Below are 11588 nucleotides of genomic sequence, written 5' to 3'. Positions count from 1 at the left end.
ACCATGGACTGCCAAGAAAACAAACAGATTCATCCTGGAGAGGATTAAACCAAGCAACTCCTTGGAATCAAGCAAATCCTTGGAAGCAAGGATTCTGGGGCTTCGTCTGACATACTTTGGGCATGTTGCAAGGAGGGACGGGTCCTTGGAGAGGGACATCATGCTTGGGAAGGTGGAGGGATGGCGCAGGAGGGGAAGACCCTCTATGAGATGGATTGATTCGGTGACTGGGGTAATCGGAATGGGTGTGTCTGAAGCAGTGCGATTGGCACAGGATAGAGCCGGGTTTAGGGCTGTTGTGCATAGGGTCGCTATGAGTCACAGACAACTCGATGGCACATAACAACAACAACATGGGTCACAGGTGACTTGATGTCACATAACAACAAAAAATATATATGTATTGTTGTTAAGTACCATCTCAAGTGCCACTTGTGACTAAAAGCGACTCTATATACAATAGCTCTGAACCTTGCTCTATCCTGAACCAACATTATTGTCTCTGACACACATACTCCCATTATTCCAATCACTGAGTCAAATCCATCTTCTCGAGGGTCTTCCTCTCCTGCGCTGTCTCTCCACCCTCCCAAGTATAATTTCCCTCTCCAAGGACTAGTTCCTCCTTGTAACATGCCCAAAGGATGTCAAAAGAAGCTTCAGAATTCTTGCTTCAAGAAGCAGCCTGGTTTCACTCTCTCCAGGACAAACCTGTTTGTTCTCTTAGCAATCCATGCATGGTATATTCAACACTCTTCTTCAGCACTGCAGCTCAAAGGCATCAATTATCTTTCTCTTAACCCTAGTCATTGTCCAGTTTTCTGATGCATAGCAAATAATTTCGAAGGCCATGGCCTGGATCAGGTGCCCCTTAGTATCCAGACTGACATTGTTACTCTTTAGGACTTTGGAGAGGTCTCTCACAGCAGACTTTCCCAATGCAATTCATCTTTTGATTTCCTGGCTGCTGGTACCAAGAGTGTTGATTGTGGAGCCAAGCAAACTATGTTTCAAGAATGCATAACTCAAACACTTGACTAGTTGCTTCCTGTTCCTCCATCAGGTTTCTAATTGTGATGAGAAGAAATTGCCCATCTTTATCCTGTGGAGCAGTTGGTGGATTTGAACTGCCAGAAATGCAGCCTTTTGGCTTGTAGTGTGACACTCTATGGGTTAGGCCACCAGAGCGCCCTGGAAAAGTTACTTAAAATAGGCAAATATGTGGAATTGTTGTGTACTGTTGAGTCAGAACCAACCCATAAGTGATCTTCCAGGACATTTTCAGAGGCAGTAAATTTCACATTGATTCCCCATCTTTTTTGTTTGGAGCAGCTGGTAGTTTGGAACCACATACCTTTGCATTGACAGCATAATTTGTGTAAGTAATTTTTTTTTAAACAAGTGATTCTTATGACATATTTCCTGAGAGCAGTCTGTGCAAGAACTTTATTACATGCTCTCTGGAATACTCTTGGTACATTTTAAAAATACTTTTAATACATTCATCCCCCCCCAAAAAAACCCCAAACAAACCCAAACCAACTTCTAGGGAGCTTTGGTTGCCTAGTGGGGCAAGAAGCTGCCCTGCACATGATTCAAATCCACCAGCCAGCCACTCCATGGGAGAATGATGGGCAAGCTCCTCCTATGTAGTTTTATTGCCTCTGAAAACCCACCCAAGGGTCAGCTATGGGTCGGTTCTGACTTGACAGTTCACAACAACAAACAACAACTTATTTTACCTTCCTATTTACACAAGGGTTACAAACTAACCCTAAGAACTCAGTCAGAAAGCCTCACTGTTTTGAGGGCTTGCTTGCAGATTGAACTGTGTCCTACAAAAGGAGGTGTTGTAAATTCTAATCCCTGCACTGTGGTTGTAATCCAATTTGGTAACAAGCTCTCTTTGTTGTACTGATGAGACAGTACTGGTATTGTTGTTGTTATGTGCCATCAAATCGCCTATGACACATAGTGACTCTACATATAATAGCTCTGAACCCTGCCCTGTCCTGAGCCAATCTCACTGACTCCAGCACATCTCCTACCCTCATTACTCCAGTTACTGTGTCAATTATCTCATCCAGAGTCTTCCTCCCCTGCATTGTCCTTCCACCCTTCTGAGCATCATGTCCTCCAAGGACTGGTCACCCCTGGCAATAGGCCCAAAGTATGTAAGTAGGAGCTTTAAAATCTTTGCCTCCAAGGAGAAACTTGATTTCACCCTCTTCAAGACAGACTTGTTTGTTCTTCTGGTTGTCCATGGTATGTTCAAGACTCTTCTCCAGCACCACAACTCTTCATCTGTCATCCTTAGTCATTATCCAACTCTCTGATGCATAGCAAATAATTGCAAAGACCATGGCATGGATCAGGTGCACCTTAGTCTCTAGACTGACATCATTACTCTCTGGCCTTTTGGAGAGGTACCTGTCAGGAATGTTCCCCAATGCAATTTGTCTTTTATTTCCTGACTGCTGGTGCCAGAAGTGTTGATTGTGGAGCCAAGCAAGCTGAAATTGTTAACAACCTCAATCTCCTCTCCATCTATCGTGGTGCTGCCAATTGGCCCAGTGATGAGAATCTTTTCCTTCTCAATGCGAGGCTTCAAATTGACCTTCTGCAGCAAGCACTTCAGGTCCTGCTCAGTTTCAGCAAGCAGGGTAGTGTCATCTGCATAACGCAGGTTGTTGAGTTTTCCTCCAATCCTGATGCCACAGTCCTCCTCATAAGGCCCAGCCTCCCAAATGATCTGTTCCACATACAGACTGAAAAGGTATGGAGGCGGGATGCATCCCTGACCCACTCCTTTCCCAATTTTGAACCATGCAGTGTTTCCTTGCTTCACATGAGCACAAGTGTTCTGGGATTCCCATTCTAATGGTATACAGTGTGATGCATTCTTCATCAATCCTTTAAAACACAGTGGGAGTGCTGAAAGAATCCATGCCTTTAAATTGCGGTGTGAAGAGCACTGAATGCACTGTGGACTTCCAAAAGAACAAACAAATCTATCTCAAAGTACAACCACAACACTCCTTAGAAGCAAGGATGATGTTATCAGTCATCATCAGGACATACAGTGGCTACCAGAACGGGCTTGAGCATGATAGAAATCATGAGACTGTTAGGATATGCAGGATAGGGCCAGGTTGAGGTCTGTTGTTCATAGGGTGACTGTGAGTCACAGTTGACTTGATGCCACCTAACAACAACAACAAGATAACTAAGACATGACTGTAGAGGAAATTAGTGACTCTCATTTGTGCTTTCTTAAATGAAACCTGATTGCACAGAGCATTAAAGAGCTGGGTTGCTAACTGAAAGGTCAGTAGTTCAAACCTACCAGCTGCTGTGTGATAGAGAAATGAGACAATCTGTACCCTTGGAAGCCCTAGGAGGCAGTTTTCTTCTGTCCTGTAGGCTTGCTTTGAGGAATGACTCAAGAACAGTTTTGATGTTCTCAAAGCATCCTGTGAAAGAGACCCTTGGAGAGCACCAATAAAATGTTAGAATAACCAAGGTTTCAATCTTTATATTCCCAGCAAAGAATGTTTGATAAATGTGCGATTAGTTTAATTCAACTATTTAAAAATGTTTTTCTTTCATGTAAGAAAGAGTGTTCTTCAAACAAAATCTTCTGGGAGAACTTACGATGTGGACTAGCCCAAAGCCAAGAATTCTACCACATAGATGCCTTTTGCCACAGCAGCTGGTTTAGAAACGACCCTCCTGTTGACCAGACATCTGATCTGTTGGTACAGTGAGATCAGATGTGAAGCATGAATGGCCTTTGAAAGCATCTCTACTAAATGGAAAAAGTCAGACCAAAAGGCCATGTGGTATGAAGTACCCTAAACAGGCAAGGACAGGAGACCAGCAGTCACCAGTGGTGGGGGGCAAAGGATGGAGAAGGACGCAGTGGGTATGTGGTGATGAAAATATTTAGAGAGTCTTGATCAGATGGATTAACATAGTGACTGCAGCAGTGGGCTCAGGTGTGTCAGAGATGAGGAGGGCATAGGTTGGGACAGGGGGTCCATGGGGTCACTATGAGTTGTACTTGACTCAACAGTCCTAACAACAGCAACGACAGGGCTAAATATGCTAAAACCACCAAATTGCATGTTTTAAAAGAGTTATTTGAATAGTGTATGAATTAAAAGTTTACATGATGTAATGATTCCGTTCTACAGAATTGGTAGAGGTTGACGAATTGTCATAAAGACAGGGTAGCCATGCATTATGGAGCTCTGGTGGCCTAGTGGTAAGAAGCTGCACTGCAATCTCGAAGGCACGTGGTTCGAATCTGACAGCTGCTCCATGGGAGAAAGATGGGCAATCTCCTCCCAAGTGGTTTACTGTCTCTGAAACTAGAACCAACAACAGCAGCCATGAATTTGGGTTTTTGGGGTATTAGCACTTTATAAAGCCATATGCCTGGAACTGTTCTCTGTTGAACTGGAAAGAATGTGATTCTGACCTGAATAAATCCATAGGGCGCAGTGAATGTAGCCTTTCCCCTAGGAAAACCTGTCAGAAGTTTCCCGAGAATTAGAGGCAAGGACAGTGACACTTCGTCTAACAAACTTTGGGCATTTTGTCTGGAGGGGCCAGTCGTTGGAAAAAGACATCCTGCTGGGAAAGGGGGAGGGTAAGAGAAAGTGACAAAGACTCCCAACAAGATGAAGTGACATAGCGACCGCTACAGTGGGCTTGAGCATATTGGACATGGTGAAGAGGGGCAGGATGGGGCGAGGTTCACGGGTCGCTATGGGTTGGAGATGACTTGACGGCCCTTGACAACAAACATGTTGTTAACCATAGAGTCGGAATCGACCCAGAGCTCACCCTCTGGAGGGTTTTCAGAGGCAGTTAATCACATGGGAGGAGATGGCCTATCCTCTGTTGGAGCAGCTGGTGGCCTTGAATCGCAGTCTTTTGGATTGCAGCGCAGCTTCTTGCTACTAGGCCACCAGAACAGTTAAATCTATTCCAACACCTAAAAACTCGAACCAACTCTTGAGGGAAATCTTTCAAAATGTCCTTTTTTTGAGGCTGATGTTGGCAGAATAGAGGGCTGTCGTGTAGGCGGTGGCTTAAGGCATGAATTCCAGTTCACAGAGACCTAAGATAGGGGCGTGGAGCTTTTGGGCAAAGGTGAGAGAACTGAGGAACCGGGCAGAGCTCTCAGGCACACACTCAGGTTAAATTTTAGGAGCTCTGGGAAAGAACAAAGGGTAAACTTATCATATGTAGGAGTTGAATTAAGATCAGCAGAGTAAGTGACAGCCTTTGGGCAGAGGAGCGCTTTCTCAGGGGAAGGCCACCCTGGAGGAGGGCTTGGGAGTGGGACATCTGGGATTCCTATAACAGTCACAACCAGGCCTGCCCCTCACCAGGCGAAACCTCTCCAGAGCTACCCTTGAAAAAGTTCCCACAAGCCAGATAGCTCCTCTTCTCTTGAGGAAATATCAGTACAAGTCCAGAATTCTCACATACCACCTCTCTCCCTCCTCCTCCTCCTCGTCATCCTCAGATTAGCACCCAACAACCAGCCAGATAAAGATATTCACGTTTCCAAACGCGGCGCCACAGCAGATGCCGGTTGCAGACATGCACACACACACACACACACACACACACACACACACACCAGCTTCAGAGCCACAGCAGATCCCAGCTGCAGACACACTCTCTCTCTCACACACACACACTCTCACACACTCTCTCTCTCACACACCCACACACACCCCAGCTTCAGAGCCACAGCAGATCCCAGCTGCAGACACACACACACTCTCTCTCTCTCTCTCTCTCACACACACACACACACACACACACACTCTCACATACTCTCTCACACACACACACTCTCTCTCACACACACACCCACACACCCACACACCCCAGCTTCAGCCATGTTCTTTTATTGAGGCGTCCCGATGGGAGTTGGTGGTCAGGGGATGCCCCGCCCCCCCCCAGCACGCATGGTCTGGGCTCAGCAGCTGCTGCAGTCACTGGGGTAGACGTCCCAGTGGAGGCCGATGGCGTTGATGAGGGAGCCAGACCGACCGCTGATAAAGCGCAGCACGGTGTTGGGGTACAGGGGAACCGCGTTGAAACTTGTGCCTGTGTCTTTGCCGAAGGGCAGGTAGCGGCCCTTGTCAGTTACGAAGACCAGCTTCCTCAGGTAGTACTTGTACTTGCCGGACACCTGGATCACCGACTCCCCAGGGTGCAGGAAGATCTCCTCCAGGTCCCCCGAGGAGCCACCCACATAGTCGCTCCACACCTTGCCGTAGCGCACCTGGAGGCTGGGGGCAGGGTGAGGAAGAAGAGGGAGATGCTGAGAAGGGTGATCGGAACGCAGGACACCTTGGCTTCGGATGGGTGACAGGGGGTGACAGGTCTCCTGGCGGCCCCACAGAGCATGAGGGCTGCATGTGCCCTGGCTGATCATACAGGAAAAGGCCACCCCTCACTTTGACAAGCAGCGAATGCGCTCAGACAGGGAAAGCCACTTGGGCAGAGTCACCTGACAGAGACACAGGGTGTCTGTGTCAACATTTTGACATTCGAACTCCCACTACTCCCCTCCTGCCAATACTGAACAGAAACAAAGGCATTTTGAAAATATATGAAAAGCTGTCATGTGGAAGAGGGAGGGGACTTAGAGGAGTGTGCTGTCCCAGGACGCAGATCCAGGGTCAGGAGGGGTCCCAGGTTGGCTCTGGGTGACAGAGTGTGTCAACGATATGAACAGAACGGAGATTCCTCAGGAGACATCAAGCCAAGATGGCAGCTGTCTGACAGAATCTAAACTTCGGATGGGCCTTGATTAAGCAACTTGCTGAGAGTTTATGACTACGTGCCTTGCTCAAGGTCATGTGTGTTGAGGATGGAGGAGTTGCGGCAGGTCTATGCTAAGTACTCTAACAACTTCCCCCCCATATCTTGTTACTCCTTTGAATTGTAGAGTCAGATGGGTGTGACCCAAAGTCTTACACTGAGAACGCCTCAGTGTAAGAAGACCCCAGAGAGTCCTCAAACCACAGCCTGAAGAGTCTTACCCTACAATATAGTATCTGTTGACGCGGACTCGAAGGGCAGTGATGGGGCCGTCCAGCTGGTTGCCAGAATGGGAGAATCGCTCTCCTCCACCGCCTCCATACTCACCATTGTAGGAGGAAGACCGAGCCTGAACTGCAGAGAAGAGCAGGAGTTGGGGGGAGAACGACCTTGAGAACTCAGTTTCTCCATCCACAGCTCAGTTCCAGTCACCCCCATACCCCTGGCCAACCTCTGAATGGCTGGTCCACCCCCAGTGCAGGAGGCTGCCTTCCCATTGACCCTGGGCCTAAGGCTGCTGGTGTCTCACTTACTGGCATTGGCAGAGACTGAGGCACAAAGAAGGGCTAAGAGCGTGATGGTCAACATCCTGGGGCTGGAGTGAAAAAAGGAGAGAAAAATTAAGACTGGCCCTTTTCCTTCAACTTTATTTACCTGGGTATCCCTGACCTCTTATTTAGGAGACTTTTTGATCCTTCAGCTGAAATTTATTATTGAATACTGTCAAAAGCTGACACCCCTGCACCCAGCAGGTTTTCAGAGACAGTAAATTGCAGGGGGTGGGGGAGATTGCCCATTTCCTCCCATGGTGCAGCTAGTGGATTTGAACTGCCTACCTTTGCATTGGCAGTGCAATTCCTTACCACTGCAATTCCTTACCACTAAACCATGAGAGCTCCTTAAAGGTAGTAAATCTTATTTTGGGTTTAGGAAAAATTGATAGTCTGCTGTCGATAGCCCTGTTCCTGTTCTCAGATACCACTGTCTATGTCTTTTAGACCCTCTTTGTTCTGGCAGTACCAATTTCCCTCTTCAGTTAGAAGAGCAGTAACTTTCTGTCTGGAATAGACTGTGACAAGCTCCATTCCTTCCTGACATAAAGCAGGAAAGGAGTTTTCTGCAGAGGAAACTAAGGACATCACCAAAGCTTAGAGATGACTGAATTGACTGAGTAAAACAGAAGAGAAGTCCACCCCAAGATTGGCCTGGCTTCTGGGTCATCTCGTTAAAATCTTCAACTTCACCTAGGTCTCAAATAAGAAAAAAAAGAGTATTTAGGAGTTGGCTCTGTGTCACCTGGGGAGTAGAGGTGGTCTTAGAAGGGACTGAGCCAATATCAGCGTCTAAGCAGTTCTGAGGGTATAGACTGAGAAGTTGCAGAAGGAATCAGGACCAGGTGAAGAGACCTGTCATTTGCCACAGTTATTTCTCCCCAAACTCAAATCTGACAGTTTCCACTCCTCTGAGCACACCAGGTGATCCTGGCTCTTCAGCTGAGACCTAGAAATCTCTGCACCAAAAGCAAACCCAGAGCTCTGGTGGCTTAGGAGTAAAGAGTCGTGCTGCCAACCCAAAGGCCAGCGATTCGAATCCACCATCTGCTCCATGAGAGGAAGATTGACAATCTTGCATGAGGTTTACAGCCTCAGAATCCACCAGGTCAGCTATGAGTTTGTTCCGACTCGACAGTACGTCGTAAGAACAACAAAGGGGACGTTCCACTCCATGGAGTCTACTCAGCTGATGATCACGTCCCCCGACCCCTCAACCCACTCTTCCTCTTCACCCACCCTGAACTGAGTCTCCCCCTAACTCTGATCCAGGCCTCCCTATAACTCACTGAGCCCAGGCCTTGGTCATGCCTCACCTGGCAGTTTCGGGTGCAAGGTAACCCCCAGAAACATCCAGATCTCTTATAGTAAGCCCCAACCCTCCACCTGCTTTTTATCGTGTGAACCTCACCTCCTGAGCAAACATGATAAATCTCTTAGGATCAGGTGTCAGGTAGGGAGGGTGTGGGACGCCTTCTCCCAGTCCTCCTCCAGAGGACATGGCAGGGTGGGGTCCGCTCTGGGCCGGGCCCTAGAAATCAGAAGGGGTAGAATCAGAATCCCAGAGGACTCAGTACCCCAAAGGTCTGTTAATTGTTGTTCTGTGCTGTCAAGTCAGAGCTGACCCATGTGGCTAATGACCTCCCTGCCATCTGAGGGCTTCTTGCAAAGCAGGTGTTCTCACTGGAGGTCTCCATCTTTCAGGATAAACAGTCCCCTCTCAAGCATTTGAAATGTAGATTATCATAACATTTCCAGAGGCATGTTGTTTAGGAAGTGGACGCCACTGTTTCAAACATCTAGAAAAGTTGCAAGTATTGAATAGTGAACACTCCCACCCGTATGTCCTTTGTTTGGAGTCAGCCATGATTTGACCTTTTGCTGTACTTTTTTTTTGCCACCCATACCCTCACTCAACCCATTCACCTATCCACCCTCAGTCTGACAAACCCTTCTCAAACCTTCCCTGTTGGAGACAGGTGACTTGGGGCTACAGGTGAACACTGATTCCTGAGAACCACTCAACTCACTGCCGTCAGGGTGGAACCGACTCACAGCTGACCCTCCAGCAGGGTTTCAGAAGCTGTAAATTGCACAGGAGGAGAGTGTCCCTCTTTCTTCCTCAGAGCAGCTGATGGATTCCAACCTCCCACCTTTGGTTTCACAGCTCAACTCCCTACCCACTGGGCTACCAGGACATACTCTTCCTGAGACTAGACAGAATAAATGAGCGGATGAGAGGGAGCTCTGGTGTCTAGTTCCAAGACGCTGCACTGCAATCCCAGAGGTACACGGTTCAAATCCACCAGATGCTCTGCTGGAGAAGGAGGGGGCAATCTCCTCCTGTACCAGTCAGATCTGATTTGATGGTACATGTAAAAATAACACAATAAAAATAAAAAATGAGTGGATGGGCTGGTGAGCGGTTAGTGTAGACCCTTCTCTTCCAGGACAGATTCATCTAAAGTGCCCAAGACAGACCCACGAGCCCTGTTGTCTGACACCCAGGGCTGTTTCTCTTCTCAGTCCCCAGCTCCTTCCAAGTCAAGGGAAGGATGGAGCCCAGGACAAGGCCATGCCAGCATGATTAATCTCAGTAATAAATGGTAGCTGACATTTAGAGTACCCCACCTCTTTACAGGCTCACCATCTGTGGTCAAGGACCCATCCTAGATAACACAGGGCATTGAGGAGCCAGAAACTGGGTGGGGCTCCTGGGTGGTGGCATTCTGGGAGTGAAGCAGGACAATAACAAAGGCTGCCACTGTGTCCCCTCCCCTCCTGCCCCATCCTGCGTCCCCTTACTTCTCCTCAGGTCCCGGTGACATTCATTTACCTCATCCCAGACATTTTGTTTTGTATGTCTTGGGTTTCTCTCTACCTCTTTTCCCCCTGAATCTTTTCCTGAAGTTTTGTCTCTGTATTCCTTCCCCATCCCCATTCCTTTTCTCTTCAGCCTGCCTCTCCTTTGCCTCTACATGTCTCCCAAGTGCTTTCTGATTCACACTAGAGTGTGAATGGTTTTCTGTCTGTCCTATTTCTCACAGGCAAATATAAGAGCCCCTGATGGCAAAGTAGTTAAAGTGCTTGTTTGTTAAACAAAGACGAATGGTTTGAACCCATGAGTTATTCTGAGGGAGAAAGACACAGCAGTCTGCTTCTGAAAGAGTTGTTGTTGTTGATAGGTGCTGTTGAGCCAAGTGTGGCTCGTAGCGACCCTATGAACAGCTGACCTGAACCCTGTCCTCTCCTGTACCATCCTCATCATCTCTGACACACTGGAGACCATTGCTGAAGTCACCATGTCAATCCATCATGTTGAGGGTCTTACGCTCCTTTACTGACCGACCCTCCAACTTACCAAGCACGATGTCCCTTTTCAAGGAATAGCCTCACCTAGCTACGTGTCCAAAACACGAAAGACGAAGTTTCACCATCTTTCCTTCAAGGAGCACTCTTTTTTCCTTTTTCCTTGTGTTTTGGTGTCCCATTGAGTTGGATCCAATTGGCGCAGGAGGAGGTTGCCCCTCCTTTTCCAGTGGAGCATCTGGTGGATTTGAACCATGTGCCTTTGGGATTGCAGCACAGCTTCTTACCATGAAGGAACACTCTTGTACTTTTCTCTAAGACAGACATAACTGTACGCGTGTTGGGGAGTCCATACTCCTGTTTAGCACTACAACTCAAAGGCATCCATTCTTCTTCTATCATCCTTATTCATTGTCCAGCTCTCTGATGCATAGCCGGTGACTGAGGAGACCATGGCCTGGATCAGGCACACTTTAGTCTTCAAGCTGACTTCATTGTTCTTGAGCAATTTGGAGAGGTCCCTGACAGTGGATTTGCCCAATCCAATATGCGTCCTGATTTCCTGACTGCTGGTACCAAGGTGTTGATTGTTGATCCAAGCAAGAGGAACTCACTGGCTGCTTCAGTCTTTCCTCCATAGACCATAATGTTAACTATTGATCCTGTGGTGAAGACCTTTGTTTTCTTGATGTTGAGATGTACAGCCCCAAAAATGCTTTGAGGCAGTTTCACTCTGTCCCAGGGGAGCATCTCTATAAATTGGATTGGACTCAGTGGCAGCATGTTGCTTTATTTTGTATTATAGAAATACGTCATATGTCATGAAGTCTGTGCCCAAGCACAGAGTGTCAAAGAGAGGTGTGGGAGCGACACTTT

General features: G+C 47.6%; 1 protein-coding gene across 1 annotated transcript; it reads right to left on the bottom strand.

Annotated features, from left to right (window-relative positions):
- Window positions 1–6001: 6001 nt before the first annotated feature.
- On the bottom strand, window positions 6002–7440 carry ZG16 (zymogen granule protein 16). Its single transcript, XM_006896529.1, has 3 exons — window positions 7386–7440; window positions 7074–7206; window positions 6002–6317 (listed from the first exon to the last, which is right to left on the bottom strand). The coding sequence occupies exons 1-3, from the start codon at window positions 7438–7440 to the stop codon at window positions 6002–6004; spliced, it is 504 nt and encodes a 167-aa protein (XP_006896591.1).
- Window positions 7441–11588: the final 4148 nt, after the last annotated feature.

The sequence above is a fragment of the Elephantulus edwardii genome, unplaced genomic scaffold (genome assembly GCF_000299155.1).
Source record: "Elephantulus edwardii isolate Elephantulus edwardi_28Jun2011 unplaced genomic scaffold, EleEdw1.0 scaffold00186, whole genome shotgun sequence".
Classification (NCBI taxonomy): domain Eukaryota; kingdom Metazoa; phylum Chordata; class Mammalia; order Macroscelidea; family Macroscelididae; genus Elephantulus; species Elephantulus edwardii.
The sequence above is the reverse complement of the archived record's forward strand: the minus strand, read 5'-3'. Positions and strand labels throughout refer to the sequence as shown.

Excerpts from the sequence above, each read along its gene's own strand:
- ZG16 (XM_006896529.1), bottom strand. The coding sequence starts at position 7,440 with ATGTTGACCATCACGCTCTTAGCCCTTCTTTGTGCCTCAGTCTCTGCC. Across the intron at positions 7,207-7,385 it reads CTCAGTCTCTGCCAATGCCA|TTCAGGCTCGGTCTTCCTCC; the intron begins GTAAGTGAGACA and ends TCTTCTCTGCAG. Across the intron at positions 6,318-7,073 it reads AACAGATACTATATTGTAGG|CCTCCAGGTGCGCTACGGCA; the intron begins GTAAGACTCTTC and ends CCCTGCCCCCAG.